The sequence below is a fragment of the Syngnathoides biaculeatus genome, chromosome 4 (assembly GCF_019802595.1).
Source record: "Syngnathoides biaculeatus isolate LvHL_M chromosome 4, ASM1980259v1, whole genome shotgun sequence".
NCBI classification, from domain to species: domain Eukaryota; kingdom Metazoa; phylum Chordata; class Actinopteri; order Syngnathiformes; family Syngnathidae; genus Syngnathoides; species Syngnathoides biaculeatus.
In genome coordinates this window covers 2695935-2718459 of record NC_084643.1, presented here as the reverse complement: position 1 = coordinate 2718459, position 22525 = coordinate 2695935, and the positions used below count along the sequence as shown (strand labels likewise).

At 47.5% G+C, this 22525-nt stretch overlaps 1 protein-coding gene and 1 long non-coding RNA gene across 2 annotated transcripts; one reads left to right on the top strand and one right to left on the bottom strand.

Moving 5' to 3' along the window:
* The first annotated feature begins 1759 nt into the window (after window positions 1-1759).
* On the top strand, window positions 1760-22520 carry aebp1b (AE binding protein 1b). Its single transcript, XM_061816810.1, has 22 exons — window positions 1760-2244; window positions 5982-6167; window positions 6250-6312; window positions 6847-7503; window positions 9556-9630; window positions 10776-10841; window positions 11066-11149; window positions 13041-13112; window positions 13224-13333; window positions 16443-16582; window positions 16672-16756; window positions 16826-16970; window positions 17082-17170; window positions 18856-18979; window positions 19135-19331; window positions 19429-19605; window positions 20206-20366; window positions 20438-20949; window positions 21026-21165; window positions 21429-21528; window positions 21612-21778; window positions 21865-22520. The coding sequence occupies exons 1-22, from the start codon at window positions 2040-2042 to the stop codon at window positions 22261-22263; spliced, it is 3954 nt and encodes a 1317-aa protein (XP_061672794.1). The 5' UTR covers window positions 1760-2039; the 3' UTR covers window positions 22264-22520.
* Window positions 9576-18838, bottom strand: LOC133499165 (uncharacterized). Its single transcript, XR_009794571.1, has 3 exons — window positions 17499-18838; window positions 13204-13391; window positions 9576-9692 (listed from the first exon to the last, which is right to left on the bottom strand). It is a non-coding gene; the product is annotated as an uncharacterized LOC133499165 (long non-coding RNA).
* Window positions 22521-22525: the final 5 nt, after the last annotated feature.

Genomic DNA, 22525 nt, shown 5'->3' with positions numbered 1-22525 from the left:
TCTTGTCTTTGTAATTTTTCTAATTCTAGTTTAGAGGTCACCAAAATGGTGCGATCGGAGATTTGGGCAATTTTTTTTGCTGCTATTTCACAGACGCACACACCCAAAAACTTCACTCACCAGTGTTGCTAAATATATATGTTTTTTTTTTTTAAATTTTTTAAGTCACACATGTATTGGTGTAAATTTGGAAGATAAGTTGCCCCTCGGTGTGACTGTTGTCTGTTTCAATGTGCCCTGTGATTGGCTGGCAACCAGTTCAGGGTGTACCCCGCCTCCTGTCCGATGATAGCTGGGATAGGCTGCGGCACTCCCGCGACCCTCGTGAGGATAAGCGGTGAAGAAAATGGGTGGATATATGTGCACAACCCCAATTCCAATGAAGTTTCGACATTGTGTTAAACAAATAAAACCAGAATACAACGATTTGGAAATCACGTTCAACCTCAATTTAATCAATTTATAATTTTATGTGTGCAACACATTCCACTATTTTACATCACATTTTCTTTCAATACCATTCAATAAATGTTTGGGAACTGAGGACACTAATTGTTGAAGTGTTGTAGGTGGAATTCTTTCCCATTTCTGCTAGATGTACAGCTTCAGCTGTTCAACAGTCCGGGGTCTCCGCTTTCAGACTTCAGTTCATCATAGGGCACACATTTTCAATGGGAGACAGGTCTGGACTCCAGGCAGCCCGGACTAGAATCTCCACCCTTTTACGATGAAGCCATGCTGTTGTCACACCAGCAGAATGTGTTTTGGTATTGTCTCACTGAAATAAGCAAGGGCGTCCATGAGAAAGATGTTGCTTGGATGGCAGCATATCTTCTTCTTCTGCTTTTCCTTTCGGCTTTTCCTGTTAGGGGTCGCCACAGCGTGTCATCTTTTTCCATCCTAGCCTATCTCTTCCATCCTCTTCTCGAACACCCACTTTCCTCATGTCTACCGTCACGACATCCACGTCCGCGTCGGCTCTGGAGGCGCCCCAAACGAGATCGGAACATTTGAAAAGGTGTTGCTTTCTTTTGCCCTCGGTGTCCCTGCTCAAATCAGTTCCAGAAGGGTCGGTGACCCATCCTCGAAGTAAACGTTTTGACGCAGACATCCTAAGCCATCGGTGACTCCCCCGGTACACAAAACAAGTTCTGTAAAGGTTCTGGCTGGAAGAATTTGATGAGGAAGAACATGAACTCAGCGACGTATCAACTAGTGCGGGATGCGGAAGACGACTGGATTTCAGCAGGGAGTCCGAGGACAAAAGAAAGCAACACCTTTTCAAATGTTCCGATCCCGTTTTGGGCACCTCCGGAGCCGACACGCCTCTCGGCAGTGCAAGAAAAGAGGAAACGGTGACGGAGAGCAGATGTCCATTCCCAACTGAGACAAAGTACAGCAGTGAAAAAGAATTCACGTCTGTTTTCATTTACTTGAAATCCCAGCTCTGATGTTTGGTACTTTACGGTTTTGTTCAACACACACACACCCACACGAAATCGCTCACGTCCCACTCACGTTTGTCTCCCACCCACCCCCCAAACTCCCGCTTTCTCCACCGCCTTCCTCTTTTGGAATTCCCTGACTCGGGAGTCACTCCAACGCGTCGTGGAGGGCAACAAGAAACTCATCCGGCTTCTTTTTGTGCAAAATGAGACAGCGTTGACCCCCCCCCCCACCTCGCAATTGACTCTCGGGTGAGGCCTGCACCTGTCGTGACTCGTCCCGCCAGGTGACAGCGACCCTGTGACCTCCCACATTTCTTATTTTTTAGCCGAAGAAGTTGAAGTCTTTCATTTGACTGAATGTGCGCTTTGCTGTCTATCTCTCCGGTGTCTGTTGAAACCACCTCCTTCCCTCCCCTCGATCCCTACCCCCAACCCACTCCACTTCTGCCTAGCCCAGTCTGAGTCTGCTTGACTCTGGGACTCCACACAGGAAGAGAGGCTCAAATTAAAAACTTCTGCCGGATAAACCGTCTCGTCGGAAAGCTCCGAAGCAAAGTCAAAAAGGATTCGGGAATCGGAAGCGCCGCAGGCATGAGAAGCCGGACCGTCCTGGCGTCCGCGGCTCTGCTGGCCCTCTGCTGCCTGCTGATCCCCAAACAAGGGGGGAGCGCTGGGGGGGTCGCGTCCCTGTCGCGGCACGAAGGAGATGAGCCAGATGGGGTTTTGCTCCGGGGTGAGCCTTTGAGCAAGGCGGGCCGAGAGGAGAGCGACAGCGGTGAGGCCGCAGCGGAACCAGGTCAGTGACGGACGGGGAAAAAGGGATGACGGTGCACTTGGGGCAGTCGGGGCAGGACGGTGCCCCGACTGCATCCAGCAGATGGCATTGTTTTTCATTCCACATTATTTTAATGTTAGGTATTCACGTCAAAGTTTTTGTCATGTATCAGTCACTTTCCTCCAGTTTCCCTTTTAAAAAAAAAAAAAAAATCAAGTGGGCGTGGCTGGCATGTGACAACTGTTGCATTCCTTGAAAAGTGAGCCCTAGAATTTCTGCCTAGCAACAAAGAAGTGGCAATTGAAAGGTTTGACCTTAGCTGGAAAAACATCCGAGTAATTACACTAATTCAATTATTTCCATTTTTCATATACAGTGAAGAAAATATGTATTTGAACACCCTGCTATATTATAGTTCTCCCACTGAGCAATCCCAGTTAGCATCGTGGGCGCATGTCCACTGTGAAGAGAGATAATCAAAGAGAAAAATCCCGAAATCACAACGTTTTATTTGTGTGATACAGCTGCAAATAAGTATTTGAACACCTGTCTATCAGCTAGAATTCAGACCCTGAAAGACCTGTTAGTCAGTCTTTAAAAGTCCACCTCAACTCCTGAACTCACTTGTGTGAGGTCGTTAGCTTCATAAAGACACCTGTCCACCCCATACAATCAGTAAGACTCAAACTTGTAACATGGCCAAGACCAAAGAGTTGTCCAAGGACACCAGAGACAAAACTGTACAACTCCACACGGCTGGAAAGGGCTACGGAGAAATTGCCAAGCAGCTTGGTGAAAAAAAGTTCCACTGTTGGAGCAATCATGAGAAAATGGAAGAAACTGAAAATGACGGTCAATCTTGATCGGAGTGGAGCCCCATCCAAGATATCACCTTGTGGCGTCTTAATGATCCTTAGAAAGGTGAGGAATCAGTCCAGGACTACACGACAGGACTTGGTTAATGACCTGAAAAGAGCTGGGACCACCGTTTCCAAGGTGACTGTTGGTAATACACTAATATGTCATGATTTGAAATCATGCCTGGCACGGAAGGTTCCCATGCTTTGTGGTCAGATGAGACCAAAATGGAACTTTTTGGTCATAATTCCACGAACCGTGTTTGGAGGAAGACGAATGATGAGTTCCATCCCAAGAACACCATCCCTACTGTGAAGCATGGGGGTGGTAGCATCATGCTTTGGGGCTGCTTTTCTGCACATGGGACAGGACGACTGCACTGTATTAAGGAGAGGATGAGCGCGGCCATGTATTGTGAGATTTTGGGGAACAACCTCTTTCCCTCAGTCAGAGCATTGAAGATGGGTCGTGGCTGGGTCTTTCAACATGACAATGACCCGAAGCACACAGCCAGGAAAACCAAGGAGTGGCTCCGTAAGAAGCATATCAAAGTTCTGGCGTGGCCTAGCCAGTCTCCAGACCGAAACCCAATAGAAAATCTTTGGAGGGAGCTGAAATGCCGTGTTTCTCAGCTACAGCTCAGAAAAACCTGTCTGATCTAGAGAAGATGTTTGCGGAGGAGTGGGCCAAAATCCCTCCTGCGGTGTGTGCAAACCTGGTGAGCAACTACATGAAATGTTCTGTAATAGCAAACAAATGCTACTGTACCAAATCTTAACATTGGTTTTCTCAGGTGTTCAAATACTTATTTTCTTCACTGTAGCACATTGTCGCTGAAATTGAAAGTAGGTGAAAGTAAGACCGTTTTTCCAGTGTGCATGTTTTCATTACAAAATGCCACTAAATTCATCCCGATTCTCCAGTTTCTGAGAATGATCTGAGTTCCACAAATATTAATTCTCAACTCGTGATCATGCCTGCGACAACTACTTTCCAGCCCAGCAATGACGAATAAGCGCAGAGTTCCAAGTTTTCGGTTGCTGTGCCCTCGCATGTTTCAACAATCAGCGCCGATGAGTAGAAGAAGAGGAGACCCACGGCTGAAATCCACATCAGTCCCGACGAGCAGCGCCATGAATCCCGCCAGCGCTGGGGCAGGACGTCGCTGTTTTTTCCTGTAAAACCCGAGGGATTGGCGGGATTCAGGCCGCCTGGCTCATGGAAACTGCAGAGAGCTTTTCCACGGAAGCGTCTGAGAACGGAAATTCTGATGAACCTCTGCTGAGCTCTCGATTGGTTTCGCTGTTCGGGCCACTTTTTCACGAGCGGCGTTCGGACAAAAACTGCCAAACAAAAATGAATATTCCAAAAATAATGACGATCTCATCTCTGCTTACTCAGCACCAAATTGTCTTGCCTGTCACTACATAGGCAATGGATAGAAAATGTCTGCACACCCCTGTTGGAATGGCAGTTTTTGGTGATACAAAAAAAAAAATGAGAACAAGATGAATAATTTCTAAAGTCTTTCTGCCTTCAAAGGGAACGATATCCTGTAGAATGCCGTTAAAATGATTTCTTTTCATCCTTTCGAGAAAGGTTAGAAAAATTAAACTGGAATAACGCGGCGGTTACAAATTTGTGCACACCCCTCTGTGACTAGGAGATGGCGGGTTCAGAATTTGCATCAATCAAATTCAAAATTCTTCTCAACACATGAACTCAGTTGTTTATTTCGACGTCTTGCGTCAAAAGTTGGGTTGTTGCCGGCCACGTTTGTGGCAGAAAAGGTTTTGCAACGATGTAATCAAAACTGGCATTTGATCAGGGGTGTGTACACTTTTTTTATATCCACTTTGTGTTGATGAAATAATTAGATATTATTGATTGATTGCAGCAAATGAGAGCTCATTAGCTGTTATGTGATTTTATTTAATTCTTTGGGAAATGATTTACCAATCACAAATGAATCTGTTTGGTTTATCTATGCCAGCGACGTTTAGTGACATGCAGAACAATTACTTTCATTCTTACGTTACATGAAAAGTGTCATTTTTTGGGCGGCGTGTGCCTTGAGATGATTTCTAACGTTAAAAACTGGGAAACAGATGATGAAAAAAATGAACTATTGAATGCTCTGACTTGACTCCCAAGCAATTTGCAGGGGTGGAAATAAAGTGGGCAGCACGGTGGGTCAGCTGGTAAAGCTTTGGCTTCACAGTTCTGAGGACCCAGGTTCGATCCTGGCCCCACCTGTGTGGAGTTTGAACGCCTGTGTTGGTTTTCCCTCCGGCCACTCCTGTTTCCTCCCACATCCCAAAAACATGTAACATGTAATTGGACACACTAAATTGCGCATAGGTGTGATTGTGCGAACGGTTGTTTGTCTGTATGCCCTGCGATTGGCTGGCAACCAGTTCAGGGTGTACCCCGCCTCCTGTCGGTTGACAGCTGGGATGGGCTCCGCCACTCTCCGCGACCCTCGTGAGGATCAGCGGCAAAGAAAACAGATGGATGGATGTTGAGTTCCTTTACAAACAATCTTGTCGAGGCTTTTGTGCAAAGGCTTCTATCCTACTGCCATCCTTCTTCAAGATCCAATGATCTCATCAACAAACAAACCATAATTAACAGCTAAAACATTTTTATTCTAAAATTGTTTCCTCCTTTTGTGTTCTTCACAAAATATTTTTTAAACTGTATTGTAATGTACCCCGCCTCCTGCCCGTTGACAGCTGGGATAGGCTCTAGCACTCCCCGCGACCCTCGTGAGGATAAGCGGCAAAGAAAATGGATGGATGGAAATAAAATGGAATTTTCAAGTGCTTCACTGAAACTCATACATTCGCTGTCTGGCAATACCAGATCATTTTTAAGTCTCTGAGGTTTGATGTGCGCAGGTCATTTGGGCCGAGTGAGGAGAGCGCCGCAAGAAGGCAAAAAGAAGAAAAAGGACAAGGACAAGAAAAAGAAAAAAGAGCCAAAAGACCCCAATGCCACCAAGAAACCCAAAAGTGACAAGAAGGGCAGGAAGAAGGACAGACAGACAACGACGACGACTACAACTCTGCCGCCCACCACCACAAGTGACCCCGCGAGCCGCGCTTGTAACTTTTGAAGTGCGCCAATGGCAAAATTGTTGACTTTGTGTCTCTGTGCCGCCTTCAGCTCTCCCGACGGAACCGCCCACAGAACCCGAGGCTTACACAGACTACGCCTACCCCGATATCGGTACGTTGGTCTTTTGATGATTCTTATTTTCGCGTGGGAGGTTCAACTAATATCGTTACTCACCAAAATGAAAGCGAGAAGGTGACTTAAAAGACGAGGAATTATTTATAAAACAAATCTAAACATTCTGTTCGTTTGTTTCAAATCTCTCAAATATAGAGGTAGTGAGGATTTGAAGAAGTTTGTGTCAAAGTACAATCCCCACGAGTGTAAGGTTAACTATACGACACCAAGATAATTTGCAGCTCTCCAGTTCTCAGACTTTCAAGGTCAAATGTCACGACTACAGAGGGAGAACATGTGAGGCAACTGCTCCGAATGACACAAAGCATCGTGGCCAAAGAGCAAAACCGCACGATGCGGAACAATATTTAATTTTGCAGTACAAAAGATGAAGTATAGAGAGTAGCCCAGCCCTAAATCATAACGGATTTCCTTTGAGTCAGATTTGTATCCCATTGAATAGAATTGTACAAAACCGGAAAAAAAGCTATCTGCGAGATGATCAAGTCGCTGCGTGTGTTTCCCTGCCAGACAATGACTACTGGAAGCCCGACGACGACGACTACTGGGAGGCCGATCCCACGCCGGCCGGTCCAGCCTCGGAGGTGACGGATCTGCCGTACGACTACTGGAAGCCGGAGGACGAAGACCCACTCGCTCCGGTGACGGAGGACGACTTTGACTGGGAACCTGTGAAGAAAGACCCGACGCCCCCCGTGACGGAAACAGGCAATCCAGTGTCAGACACGGACGAGAAGTACCGGAAACCGGAAGAGAAAGACCCATCACCCCCAGTGACGGACCCTGAAGAAGAATACTGGGAACCAGAAGAGAAAGACCCGTACACTGGAATAACGGACGCTGAAGAAGAATATGTGAAACCGGAGGAAAAAGACCCATCGCCCCCAGTGACGGACCCCGAAGAAGAATACTGGAAACCAAAAGAAAAAGATCCGTCACCCCCAGTGACGGAGCCTGAAGAAGAATACTGGGAACCAGACGGGAAAGACCCATATGCTCCGGTAACAGACCTAGACGAAGACTACTGGAAACCAGACGAGACGGATCTGTCTCCGACTGAGACGGACGACTACGAAGTCTACTGGAAAGAGGTGGACCCGACCCCCGCCGGCCCCAAGCTTGACGAGAAAACGAAGACCGATGACGGCGATTACTGGGATTCCACATGTGAGTCCGTCACTTTCTTTGTTCTCCCTTTGTCACATCCAAAAAATGCACCGCTCCACTTGTGGCTGAGGCCTTGACAAAACGGTGGAACGTAAAACCCGGGCCACTGCTTTTGGCAGTTAAGGATAGGAATGGGGGTGCCTTGAGTTTGGGTTCAAGGTTGCAAATCAAAAATACTATTTTCTAGGGACCCCGGCAGTCACTTTTGATTTTGGGAAGGTAAATAGTGGAGTCAAAGATGGATGGAGTCTTCGTATACTTTAGCAACTGCAGCGTTAAAGACTAATGAATGGGTGGAAAGTCGTCAATTGTGGAGTTGTACGCGCGGCAGACGTGTACGTCCAACGAAATGCAAGTGGTTGTGGTCTCTACGTGTGCCTTGGACTGACTGGCAAAACCCTCCAAGCCTTGTCTGCCGTTTGCCCAAAGGCAACCGGGACTGAAGCTCTCAACAGGACGAGCAGGAGAGAAAATGGATGGCCCTTAACGTCCTGATGGAACAAAATGCTGTGACCGTTAAGTGGTCACTGGCGTGGCCGTAGCACCAAATTATGCACCTGGTTTTCCTTTCCATTTTTTATTTTTGTAAAGCACTTTAAGTTGCATTTCAGTCAAAACAAAAATTGCTAGCTTGATTCAAATAAGACAAATCCTACGAGTGTCCTCCCCAAAGCCCAAAGAGGTTACCTCAAGTAGAGAAAAAGACTTTCCCTGTGCCGTTTCCACACTTGCACGCTGGACGGCCGAACTATTTGCAGAGTAACTCAAACATCTTGTACACGCACGTCTATGCTGACGACGAGTCCAGGAGGTGAACTCGGGAGGCGGCTCCTGGGGTCACGTTCGTCACATCCATCGTTCTTGACGGCGAGCCTCAAATTTGGAAAGAGCAGCAATTTTAAATGAAAAAAATCTTGTAAGTTTGGCTGAGAAAAAAAAAAAAAAAAAAAAAAAAGACTCCGTTCTTTCAACCAATTGCACTCACAATCACACCTAGGGGCAATTTAGTATGTCCAATTAATGATGCAGTCATTGATGGTGTTTTGGTACACACGCCTGCCTTTGGTGCGAGCGGCGCAGGATCGATTCCCGCTCAGTGATGGTGTCGATATCTGCCCTGCGACGAACAGGCGACCAGTTCAGGGTGTAGTCCGCCTTTCGTCCGAAGCTGGCCGAGATAGGCTCCAGCTTTCCTGCAACCTTTGTGAGGATAAGCGGCTTGGATTAGCATGACATGACAATCAATGTTGCAAGTTTTGGGATGTGGGAGGAAACCGGAGTGCTCGGAGAAAACCCACGTAGGGATGGGGAGAACATGCAAACTCCACACAGATGGGTCCGGGAGTGAACCCAGGACCACAGAACTGTCAGGCCAATGCCCATCAGGAAACCATCCATCCCTTTTCTATGCCGCTTATCCTCACAAGGGTCGCGGGGAGTGCTGGAGCCTATCCGAGTTGTCAACCGGCAGGAGGCGGGGTACACCCTGAACTGGTCGCCAGCCAATCGCAGGGCGCATTGAGACAAACAGCCACACACATTATCACACCTAGGGGCAATTTAGAGTGTCCAATTAATGTTGCATGTTTTTGGGATGTGGGAGGAAACCGGAGTGCCCGGAGAAAACCCACGCAGGCACGGGGAGAACATGCAAACTCCACGCAGGCCGGTCCGGGATCGAACCCAGGACCTCAAAACTGTCAGGCCAACGCTTTCCAGCTGAGTCACTGTGCTGCCCGTCAGCAAACCAATGATTTAAAAAAAAGTTGAAAAACGTTTCAGCTCAGTGTTTTGTTTTCTGCAGTCTCCAGTTTGGCAGCACGGATGAAAACACAACCATTATCCAATATTTTTGTTTATCCCTAAAACTGTTCGGTCTTACTTTTTCCACATATCAAGCTGAGCTGTACTTTATAGGATAGTAACTCAAACATAGTAAAATGTTACGTACGCTATTCGGCCCTTTAGAGATTTGCCAAACTTGGATAAACTTGTCGGGCGAAGATCTTTGTGTCATTGATGGAGCCCCGATGTGAACTTTTCTTGCTGCAGTTGCGGTGCCAGAGAAAGTTCCTCCCCCAGATGGCGAAGAAGTCAGCCCCGAGATAAAAGTAGAAACTCTCACAGGTAAGCGGCGCCACTCAAACGTGCCGGCGTGACGGCCGGTCCAGATTCCAGTTTGCCGCCGTCTGTGTCGCGGGATTGAGAAATGACGTGACTAATTCAGCACATGGGAATAACATTAAAGTATTAAAGTGAGTCTGTCCTACTTTTCAGACAGGAGGGGTGGGGGCGGATGGGGGGGGGGCACACGTCACAGACCAAACTTTCCATAGTTGTGTTTTTTTTTTCTTTTCAAGCCAGAGGTCTGATGATCTGATCAGAACTTTATCATTCCACTAAAATTAAAGGGGGAAATCAACTGGTTTGCATCAGCAATGTATCCAATAGGTCATGTAATATGTACTCCATTTTGACAACGTGATGTTAAATCTTCTCTCATTTAATAGTGTTTTGAGAAGATTTTTATCGACAATTACGAATTTTCAGGGGGGGGGTTGCCATTTTCGCGAGTCACATGACCTACGTGCGCGGATGTGACGTGTACCGTGCCGCAACAAAGGCTCGATTACATGGGATACCGTTTAAGCCCAGTGCTGATTTCTCGGATTTATCCTCATCTGATGGAGAAATAGCAATATCACTTGGTCGGGAAGATGGAGGAATACTTCCAAACACAGCCGTGAGCGGCACCTCCGTCACCGAAAGTGCTATTTCTAGACACGTCTTATGTGGGGGACGGACACCCCCAAGCCGGCTTGCTGGCTCCAATACACGTGTATGGAAGTATTCCTCTGTCTTCCGAATCAACCGAGCGGTCGATACTGCGATTTCTTCACCAGGTGAGGATAAATCCGAGAAATCAGCGCTGGGCATAAATGGTGTCCCGTGTTATGGAGCCTTTGTTGCGGCACGTAACACGTCACATCCGCGCACTTTGGTCATGTGACTCGCGAAAATGGCAGCCCCCCTGAAAATTCGTAATTGTTGATAAAAACTTCTCAAAACACTAGTAAATGAGAGACGATTTAACATCAGATTGTCAAAATAGAGTACAAATTACATGACCTATTGGATACATTGTTCATGCAAATGAGTGGACTTCCCCTTTAAATGGAGCAAACTATTAAATGAACTGTTATGAGACCGCCAATAAAACACAAAATATGAAATGAAATGCGAAAACAACATTTGTTCATCTGTTCATGCAGAAGAGACGACGCATACGCCACCCTATGAGGAGACTTGGTACGACGAGTACGACGAATACGGGATGAGTACGTGCCACACGTGTTAACGGAGCCACACACAAAACCGCTCTTTCCGTGACCAAATGCTGAGCACCGTCTGGACAGCAATTTTCCAAATAACTTTTGGTTTGAAATGATGTGACCTTTTCCAAGACTTTGTGACCGCTCGTGGAACACACAGCGCTCACAGCTTCAAGAAAGTCCAATTATCTTCCACTTTTTTTTTTTTTTTTCAAAAAAAATGTTTGCAGAAAAAAAGGAAGACGAAACTGATGACAAATGGATGGAGAAGGAAAGGGAGCGAGCACAAAAAGAAAGGGAGAGGGAGCAGAGAGGTAGGAGAGCAAGCCGGGAACTTTTTTTTTATTTATTTTTTTTTGCTTGTTTATCAGATATCTGTGTTGGCCAGAATGAACATGGCCTGTGACCCAAGTGCTAAATAGCAGATAACGACGACGACGTGTTCCCTCCCATTGGGTCGCATTCCGCTCATAAGAGAATACAGATGTGATTTGCCGCTACGCAAACGGGATAAAAGTTCTCTTCACTACTTTGCCGCATTACTTGAGCGGCTTGAGCTTGGTGGGACGGCATTGCTAAACTTTTGTTCAGTGGGTGATGATTTCAAATATGATACAATTGTTGCTTACTACAGTTTATGTTAAGTGACGCTTCATAGTGGCCCAACAGAATGAGAACCGGAGCGCCAAATACTTTTGTACGGTATCTCAAGCTCCCTCACATTCATCAGCTCTCAGATATGGCTTATATTCCTTTGCTGCACTTTAAAAAGAAAGAAATATTATATTACACGACGCCTAGAGTTTTGTCCGATACTGTTAATTAAACATTTAGAAGGTGATAATAAACAAAGGCACGTGGAAAAATTTGATAAACTCGGCATAGAGGACCCGTATTTAATGCCGAAGTTGATGTTTTCGCCAATAAGAAATTGGACTGTTAACCCGCTTCCGCTTGTCTCGGACAACTGGACACACACGTGTATCTGGTGGGTAAGTCGTCGAGATTTACACGGAAAAGTTTGAAAGCGTAGAAAAGTCCGGACGCATACAAATACTTCGTTGCTGGATCTGTTCTCAATCAGGAATAAATCTCACATAGTGATGGAGCTACTCAGATTTTTTTTCAATACAAATATTTAAATATTTTACCCCTGTTTTATACAAACCCGCATTCATTAACTATGATTGGGGGGAAAAAAAACACGGAGACAGCTCCTCCGTACACGGAAGCGTATTGCGGGCACACGTAAACCTCCGTAAACCTTCTTTGCAACAGACGGTTTATTTTCGTTTTTTTTAAATCTGCATTGCATCTCGAATGAGTCAATTTGGCATTATAAGTACTTCTTGTTAATTTGAGATTGAGAAGAATACCTCGTACCTGAAATGAAATGATCGCTACGCAAGCATGTGTATTTGGTTGGGCACCATCCATCACATTTAATTGCCAAAATCCATCGATCTTTTCTGGTCTAAAACCATAAGCACAACAGGTCTTGGGTATTGTAAATATTCTCCTCCGGTTCAATGTCGAGCAGCTCTGTTTGACCAGCAATATAGCACCGTGGAAATGGTGACGCCACGTGCACGAAGCTCTATGTCAAATGTTTAAAATAAAATGGAAAGGTGACCTTGTACCCCAAGCTAGGGAGAGAGATGCGGTCAGTTGTCGCCTTCTGAGCGGGATGCAACTGTGACAAACGGTGAAAACATCGACAGGTCCCACTTCTGAGGGATGCGGCCTTTTTGTGGGCTTCCGGTCGCGAATGCTCGTACCACTTCCAAAAACGAGCCGCAGTTGACGCTGGGCTGCAAAGTGACTCGTGGCAAACTGCTAAGACCACCAGATGGCCGTCAACCGTGCCCGGCAGTACACGACGCGTGCCGTGGCGTACGACTGTTAGCTTCGTTGAGAAAACGCACAGGCCAGCATGAGAGTGAAATACAATATAGCAATATACGCAGTCCTAATTGTAAGAAAATTCCAATTTTCAAAGGTGTAAGGTTCACCAGAGCACATTTGGGAGTCTTCTGTTTATTTTTTTGCACTATTCTCTTCTCCTCATGAGGACTTTTGGCTTAGCCAGGCAAAATGTGCTAAACGGCGCTGATTCCCCAGAGTTCTTGGTTGAGTAAGAGACGAGCGATTTGTGACCAAAACTGTGGAATTTTTTTTTTTAAGTGTTTTTCTGACCTCTGCCAGAGAGAGCACAGAAACTGAAGGAGGCCGAGGAGCGTGCCAGGAACAGACCACGTGTCTATAAAGAGCCCAAAAGTAAGTCAAATGCTGTCCACAGTCTGGAAACTGTGGTGTGAGCCGCCCCCCCCCCACACACACACACATAATTCATGGCTATTTGTTTTACGCTGTGCGTGTTTGTGTCAGAATGTCCTCCCATGGGGATGGAGTCGCACAGGATCGAGCCCGATCAGCTGTCCGCCTCTTCGACGTCTCAGTACGATTTTGCAGCCCAGAGGGCGCGCCTCAACATGCAGGTACGCATCAGTCAGGGTGACCGCACGGCACGGGCGTCGCTTCCACTCCTACTCATGTCTGGAAAAAAACACGGCAAACTCATTAACTGCCGATTTTTACAAGGCTCCATTTTGTAGCGCAACGATGTCCATTGGAAATCGTTTTCCGGTGACATTTTCTACCGCTTTGTCTACCACAAAGACAGTAGGCGTTAAATTAAAGTTATTAAAGTATTTAAGTGTCATGCCTATAAACATTCTAAAATAGATATTGTCATGGAAAATACATATAACATTATTCACTTCAACGTCTATACGAAAAAATAAATATGAGCGGAGAGCGCGTCATCCATGCGCAAAGTTGCGGAAGTCTCACTCGACATCCCAGTGGTAGCCATATTGCCTGCAACATCTGTTGATGACATCACACCGGGACATGCGCAGAGAAACAACAGAGATTTTTGGGGTTTTTCTGACGCCCCTTCGGACATGGAAGCTCTTTTCGAAGAACATCTCACAATCGAGTGAAATGACCAGGGCAATATTACCCTATCATTTCGAACCATATTTTGATGATTATACGATCATTTGTAACTAACAAGACTCCCTGACAGTATGTAGCATAATCAGGAGGACCCATGCCGCGGGGGAAGCTCCTTTCTCCTCCCGCACACGGCCAAACCACCGCCCCATCGTGGCCGACACGGAAGCCTTCGTAATCCATCTCTCATAAGGTAACAAAAGATCTGCGTATGTAAGACGGGCGCTAAATGTGTCGATGTGCGCGTCGGACTTTGGCTCTTCGCCGAAAGCTTCTGCGTCGGGCTCGCCGACACGGAAGCCGTCCGACGTGCACGTCGACACATTTAGCGCCCGTCTTACATACGCAGATCTTTTGTCACCTTATGAGACACGGATTACGTGCTCCCCCTCCCCCCCTCCCATAGCTCTATACACACTTACCTGTCATTTGGAGCCAACGACGCTCTCATCCTTTGCACCCGTGCAATCCATTTTTTACGAGGAACCGGGTCCTTTTGAAAAGTACAAAGAATGAATCCATCCTCCCGAGTGTTCGAGCAATAAAGTAAAGAAAGGTTGATATTCTGTGCATCCAAGAGAGCAGGTGGAAAGGTAGTAAGGCTAGAAGTTTGGGAGCAGGGTTTAAATTATTCTACCATGGAGTAGATGGGAAGAGAAATGGAGTAGGGGTTATTCTAAAGGAAGAGCTGGCTAAGAATGTCTTGGAGGTGAAAAGAGTATCAGATCGAGTGATGAGACTAAAATTTGAAATTGAGTGTGTTATGTATAATGTGGTTAGCGGCTATGCACCACAGGTAGGATGTGACCTAGAGTTGAAAGAGAAATTCTGGAAGGAACTAGATGAAGTAGTTCTGAGCATCCCAGACAGCGAGAGAGTTGTGATTGGTGCAGATTGTAATGGACATATTGGTAAAGGAAACAGGGGCGATGAAGAAGTGATGGGAAAGTACGGCATCCAGGAAAGGAACTTTGAAGGGCAGATGGTGGTGGACTTTGCAAAAAGGATGGAGATGGCTGTAGTGAACACTTATTTCCAGAAGAGGGAGGAACATATAGTGACCTACAAGAGCGGAGGTAGAACCACGCAGGTACATTGTGTCTTTGTGGATCTAGAGAAAGCCTATGACAGAGTACCAAGAGAGGAACTGTGGTACTGCATGCGTAAGTCTGGTGTGGCAGAGAAGTATGTTAAAATAGTACAGGACATGTATGATGGCAGCAGAACAATGGTGAGGTGTGCCTTAGGTGTGACAGAGGAATTTAAGGTGGAGGTGGGACTGCATCAGGGATCAGCTCTGAGCCCCTTCCTGTTTGCAGTGGTAATGGATAGGCTGACAGATGAGGTTAGACTGGAATCCCCTTGGACCATGATGTTCGCAGATGATATTGTCATATGCAGTGAAAGCAAGGAGCATGCAGAGGAACAATTGGAAAGATGGAGACATGCACTGAAAAGGAGAGGAATGAAGATTAGCCGAAGTAAAACAGAATATATGTGCGTGAATGAGAAAAGTAGAGGGGGAAGCGTGAGGCTACAGGGAGAAGAGATAGCGAGGGTGGACGACTTCAAATACTTGGGGTCAACAATACAGAGCAATGGAGAGTGTGGTCAGGAAGTGAAGAAACGGGTCCAAGCAGGTTGGAACAGCTGGCGAAAGGTGTCTGGTGTGTTATGTGACAGAAGAGTGTCTGCTAGGATGAAGGGCAAAGTTTACAAAACAGTGGTGAGGCCGGCCATGATGTACGGATTAGAGACGGTGGCACTGAAGAAACAACAGGAAGCTGAACTGGAGGTGGCAGAAATGAAGATGTTGAGGTTCTCGCTCGGAGTGACCAGGTTGGATAGGATTAGAAATGAGCTCATTAGAGGGACAGCCAAAGCTGGATGTTTTGGAGACAAGATTCGAGAGAGCAGACTTCGATGGTTTGGACATGTTCAGAGGCGAGAGAGTGAGTATATTGGTAGAAGGATGCTGAGGATGGAGCTCCCAGGCAAAAGAGCGAGAGGAAGACCAAAGAGAAGGTTTATGGATGTGGTGAGGGAAGACATGAGGGCAGTTGTAGTTAGAGAGGAAGATGCAGGAGATAGGCTAAGATGGCAAAAGATGACACGCTGTGGCGACCCCTAACGGGACAAGCCGAAAGGAAAAGAAGAAGACAGTGAGCCGGCATTTTGGCTAACACGAAGGAACAGCGAGCTACCTTCCCGCAGGTAAAACTAATAGAAACAAACAAGTCCGCTTGAGGGTGCTCCTGCCCCGTACGTCACTTCCTGCTTCGAGAGGACTTTCGTGGCGGGGGTGACAAAAGCCATATACGTCAAAATCATGTTGTGGTGAAAAAACGGATGGGTACATTCCGGCTGCCTTTTTTTTTCCATTAATAACATACTAAAAATCGTGCATTTAGTGACAGTGGACCTTTAAGTACTGTATGTCAATACAATATGAAAATGAGAAGTGAAAAAAAATTGCCGGGCATATAGACAAGCAAAAGTAGGACAGCTGCTGGATTCTCTATTTTTCTGTGATGAAATCATGTATACTGTAATTAATCGCAACCTTGTCCTCGTCTCGCTGGCTTCCAGGGCTCCGACGATGAAGACAACCCCCAAGGCGGCGCGTGGTGCGCAAACTCAGACGACAGAGTCCACTGGTTTGAAATTGATGCCCGCAGGGACACCGAGTTCACGGGAGTCATAACTCAGGGTCGAGACTCGCAGAACGAGTGAGACGCGAGCGCGCGTGTGAAAAAGGCTTGCCATTGTGGCGCATTGTGCCTCCTTGAATTCACCGACATCCTTTGCGTCATTGCAGGAGCGACTTTGTGACGTCATACTTTGTGGCTTTCAGCAATGACAGCAGGGAATGGACAACCATCCATGACGGCTACGCCGACTGGGTGAGCTCACCTGAAACGGTGTGACGCTCCCAAACCCTCCCAGTCTCATTTTCTTTTTTTTCTGTCCAGCTGTTTTTCGCAAATAGCGATAAAGACACTCCGGTGTTGAACCAGTTGGCGGAGCCGGTTGTGGCCCGTTACATCCGGATCATCCCACAAAGCTGGAACGGCACACTGTGCATGAGACTGGAGATTCTGGGCTGCCCATTGCCTGGTGAGAGGACCACACACACACACACACACACGCTCGTGCCTAAAAACACATGCACAGACAATCACTATTCATGTTTCATATTTTCATTCCACTCCCTCCCCCCTCAAACAGATCCAGATGTTGTGCAGTACAGGCAAAATGAAGTGACTCCGGTAGATTATCTGAAATTCAAGCATCACAGCTACACAGAAATGGTGGCAGTGAGTATCATGTTTAAAGTAATTGTGACATATGATGTATTTTCCTCTCAAGCAGTTCCCAGATTTTAAAACGTGTCCAGGAAATGTTTGAAGAGAAAATATCCAGGATTTGAGCACACTATTTCTTATCTTGCTGAAATGAGCCAGTTTGGCAACAGGGCTTTGTCTCGTGCAAATGGGCGAAAGTTCACTTGCGCGATAAACTGCTGGGTAAATGCCAGCAAGGCTTCCGTTACCATGACGACTGGGGTCTGGTTAGGGCATTGCGACAATTTCAGCGGGTAACAATTGGAAGTGGAGCCCAGAGCGTGGGGGCTATGGTTCTTACCCGTGCGCACGCACAAGCACGCAGCGGATTGCATCAGGGATCCGCGGCGAGCCCCTTCCTGTTTGCGGTAGTAATGGACAGACTGACAGATGAGGTGAGACTGGAATCCCCTCGGACTATGGTGTTCGCAGATGATATTGTGATCTGCAGTGAGAGGAGGGAGCAGGTGGAGGAACAATTACAAAGATGGAGTCATGCACTGGAAAGGAGAGGAATGAAGATTAGCTGAAGTAAAACGGAATATGTGTGCGTGAATGAGAAGGGATGAGGGGAGAAGAGATAGCGAGGGTGGACGACTTCAAAAACTTGGGGTCAACAATCCAGAGCAATGGTGAGTGTGGTAAGGAAGTGAAGAAACGGGTCCAAGCGGGGTGGAGCAGTTGGTGGAAGGTGTCCGGTGTGTTGTGTGACAGAAGAGTCTCTGCTAAGGATGAAGGGCAAAGTTTATAAAACAGTGGTGAGGCCGGCCATGATGTACGGAGTAGAGACGGGTAGCACTGAAGAAACAACAGGAAGCAGAACTTGAGGTAGCAGAAATGAAGATGCTGAGGTTCTCGCTTAGAGTGAGCAGGTTGGATAGGGTTAGAAATAAGCTCATTAGAGGCACAGCCAAAGTTGGATGTTTTGTTTTTCCAGAGCGTCGACCAGCCGAGCCTTCAAAGTGGCGGAACTCCGTTCAGCACACTTGGCAAGTCACCTCAGCGTAGGGGACCGCAGTGGTCACTTTTACAGTTGAAAATTTATACTGGCGAGTTTATCAAGCCACCGAGAATGAACAAAAATTGAAACTTTTTTTCCTGTTAAAATGGAATCTCTTGAGTTCCTCCTGCAGCCGTTTCAGTGGCTGGTTATGGGCTTGTGTGCTCGGTAGTAAAATTAAGCCCCGCCCTCCCAAAAGTCATAACACCACACTCCCCAGTTCCAAAACCACGGATTTAGTGCTAGTTTGCAATATACTCTAAAATTAGAACAACTCACTTGCAAGACACATTTTCAGAAATCGGGAGAAAACTAAAATTCAATTTAGTTGTAATTGGGGACACTAGATGGGTATGCGGAGACCCAACAATCGGTACACAAGCAATTAAAAAAGTTCCCTAATGTGTCTGTCCCCTTCAAATCCGATGCAGCTTTATCAAGGGAACGAACTTTCAACCATCAGCGGGCAACTTGTTCGAACCGTACACAATCCAGTTTTCTAACAAGCTGCAAATGACCCACTATTAGTGTCTTGGGTCAGATAGCAGACTTTCCTGCAACTGATCGCCTGATCCTAAGGATGTAGTCCAAAATCTGGTTGGGTCCGGCCGTAACAAGCAAAAGTCACGCCAAGCATGACTTTCAACCTTTTGTCCAGCTTATGAAGTCAGTGCACGAAGAGTGTCCCAACATCACCAGCGTGTACAGCCTGGGCCGCAGTTCCAAGGGACTGGACATCATGGCCATGGTGATTTCCGGCAACCCCACGGAGCACGAAATAGGTGAGCAAGGCTGGGAGAAGCGGAAATTTAGCCTCTCAAGTTCAAAACTAGCTTACTGGGCAGCAATCGGTTCAGCAGGTCATAAAGATGGCGCCAGTTTTGTTGCTCGTTTATCATCGCTAGACAACAACAGTCCTCTTCGGCGTTTTCTGCAGGTGAGCCGGAATTACGCTACACGGGCGGTCTCCACGGCAACGAGGCGGTGGGCAGGGAAATGATCCTGCTTCTCATGCAGTACCTGTGCAAGGAATACAGGGACCGAAACCCCCGAGCTCAGCGGCTGGTGGATGGAATACGCATCCACTTGGTGCCATCGCTCAACCCCGATGGACATGAAGAAGCCTTTCAAGTTGTACGTTTAAAAAACAAAGAACTAAAAATGCACAGAAATGGTGGTGAATGATGGATGACTGGGTTGTTGGTGTCCTGTCGCTTTCTCCACGTTCAAGGGCTCAGAGCTGAGCGGGTGGACCACTGGCCACTTTACCAACGACGGATTTGACATTTTCCAGAACTTTCCAGATCTAGGCAGCATCCTGTGGGATGCAGAAGAACGGGGCATGGTGCCCAAATTATTCCCCAACCACCACGTTGCAATACCCGACCACTTTTTGCAAAACAGCTCGGTAAGTGTCGTGTTTACTTCAATATGGGAGTAATGAATCGAGTGATTGGGACGTCAAGTCAAGTACTGATCTGATTCACAAGTCTAAATGATAATATTTGCTCAGAATTAGAATCAGCGGCAGTACAGTGGATCAGCTGGTAAAGTGTTGGCCTCATATTTCTGAGGACCCAGGTTCAATCCCTGCCCTGCCTGTGTGGAGTTTGCATGTTCCCCCCGTGCCTGCGTGTGTTTTCTCTGGACACTCCGGTTTCCTCCCACATCCCGAAAACGTGCAACATTAATTGGACACTCGAAATTGCCCATAGTTGCGATTGTGAGTTCCTCTGTTTGTCTCTATGTTTCCTGGGATTGGCTGGCAACAGGTTGAGGGTGTACCCCGCCTCCTGCCCGTTGAGAGCTGGGATAGGCTCCAGCACTCCCCGCGACCCTCATGAGGATAAGCGGCAAAGAAAATGGATGTATGGATATTAGCAGGTGCCGTAATTCAGCTAAGTCTCCATTGAAGGCTCACATACCAAATAACGGCCCACCTTGTGATGTACATATATGTAGGCTTCCATGCTACACGAGTGGCCCTGATCCTCCTCTTTGATCCCAGATTGCAGTAGAAACCAGGGCCATCATCTCTTGGATGCAAAGCCACCCGTTTGTGTTGGGGGCAAACTTTCAGGGTGGGGAGTCATTTGTGGCCTACCCATACGACAACGTACGCGCCAAACAGCCTCCTGAGGACAAGCCCCACAGCCGCAAGAAGAGACAGTACGACAGCACGCCTCACGACTGCGTATCATTATTTCGGGCATTCTCCTCACTTAAATACTCTCGCACAGGTATGAAGACGAGGGCTACGAAGGGACCGAGTGGGGACAGGGATACCGGGTTGAGCCAGATCACGAGTGGCGGGACAGAGGCTATCTAGAGCGTGAGGGGTGGAGGGGGCATGGCTATGAACATGGTCATGGATACGACCAGGGACACAGCTACGACCACGGCCAGGGCTACGACCACGGCCAGGGCTACGACCACGGCCAGGGCTACGACCACGGCCAAGGCTACGACCACGGCCAAGGCTACGACCACGGCTACGATCCCAGCTACCACCAGGCTTACGACCACAGAGAGGAGGAGGACGACAGGGAGAGAAGCGCCGGCTACCATTACGGTGAGCCCGAGGACGAGTTCCGAGAGATCGCGGACGAGTCGCTCTTCAGGTGGTTAGCTGTGTCCTACGCGTCCACACACCTGACCATGACGCACAACTACCACGGGTCCTGCCACGGGGACATCACTGCAGGAGCCCACGGCATCATCAACCGAGCCAAGTGGAAGCCAATCACCGGAAGTACGTCGAGACCATTAGCTTCATTTGGCGCTAAAACCACACACGACGGAAGCTTTAATTGTGCCTCTCTCCCCAGGCATGAATGACTTTAGCTACCTGCATACCAACTGCTTAGAACTGTCGATTTTCCTGGGCTGTGACAAGTTCCCTCATGAGAGTGAGCTGCAGCGAGAGTGGCAGAAGAACCGAGAGGCCATGCTCATCTTCATGGAGCAGGTTGGACCCACACGCACTGACAACAAAGTACCAGGAAGTACATAGACTCGTAGATAAAGCAAAGCTCGACTTTCTTGCATTTCTGACATGTAATTGGATGAATATTGATTCTGAGTTATGTCCCATTATCTTGCATTTACGTACATGATTGCTGATTCTATAATTGCAAAGCTATTGGTGGATTAAGTTGGGTAAATCCTTAGCAAATGCACCGGACTGCAACCACAAGACGATATTGGTACACCAACTGTTTTTATGTTTAGGTTCATCGTGGCATTCGCGGTATCGTGAAGGACGAGCAGGGTAACCCGCTGGCAAATGCCACCGTGTCCGTGGAAGGGATAAACCACGACGTCACCACAAGTCAGACCAAATTCACAAGTTACACACGAAGGTGGAATCCTGTTTTTCGAAGCCCACATTTATCCCCTCTTATCTCGCTGCAGCTTCAACCGGAGACTACTGGCGGCTGCTAAACCCTGGCGAGTACCGCGTGACTGCCAAAGCCGAGGGCTTCGCCTCCTTGACCAAGCTTTGTGTGGTGGGTTACCAGGCGGGAGCGACCACCTGCAGCTTCAACTTGGCCAAATCCAACTGGGATCGGATTAAACAGGTACGCCAATGAAGCCGTCATCAGGACGGTTAAGAGTTGCGCTTTGGCTACAAATGAAGAGACGTTCTTTTGTCATTTGCCCGCAGATTTTGGCTCTTCATGGCAACAAACCAATCCGCCTGGTCAGCCACGGCAACGCCATCGTCCAGCCCCCAATTGTCACCAGCGATGGCCGTGTGCTTAACGGCAACGGTGGCATCTCGCAAAATGCCCAACTGAGCAAGGAACGGCTGAGGAGACTCAAAATAGCCCGCATCCGCCGTCTCCGGCAGCAAAAATTAACGCGCTTACAATCAACGACGACAACCACCACGCTACCACCAACAACCACCACCACCACCACCACAACAATTCCCACAACGCCGGAGACCACCACATCCTGGTACGACTCTTGGCTAATAGAAGAGGGACAATCATCCACTCCCGGTGGCTTCACAGACTCCATCTTGGACTACAATTACGAGTACAAGATTGATGACTATTGAAGAAAACTGATCGCATTCATACCCGTGACGTTTTCTGAGCTACAACAAGAAATCAGTTCAGTCTGCCGTACTTGACTGTGGGTAAATACCGCCGAAAGGAAATACTGTCAGTTATGTGAACAGTGCGACGTCACAGCAACACAGTGCAGTCGTCAGTCGGTTCAGTCGTGTCGAATGCGCCTTGAACCACAGGCTAGGAAAAACAACGGTGTGTCTGAAATTGGACTGCAACTGAACAGAACTGACAAAAACGGTACTGTTT

What these genes read in the sequence shown, in the direction of transcription:
- aebp1b (XM_061816810.1), top strand. Translation starts at nt 2,040, where the DNA reads ATGAGAAGCCGGACCGTCCTGGCGTCCGCGGCTCTGCTGGCCCTCTGC. An exon ending in CGATTACTGGGATTCCACAT is followed by an intron (nt 7,504 to 9,555) that starts GTGAGTCCGTCA and finishes TTCTTGCTGCAG; the next exon opens with TTGCGGTGCCAGAGAAAGTT. An exon ending in AAAAGTAGAAACTCTCACAG is followed by an intron (nt 9,631 to 10,775) that starts GTAAGCGGCGCC and finishes CTGTTCATGCAG; the next exon opens with AAGAGACGACGCATACGCCA.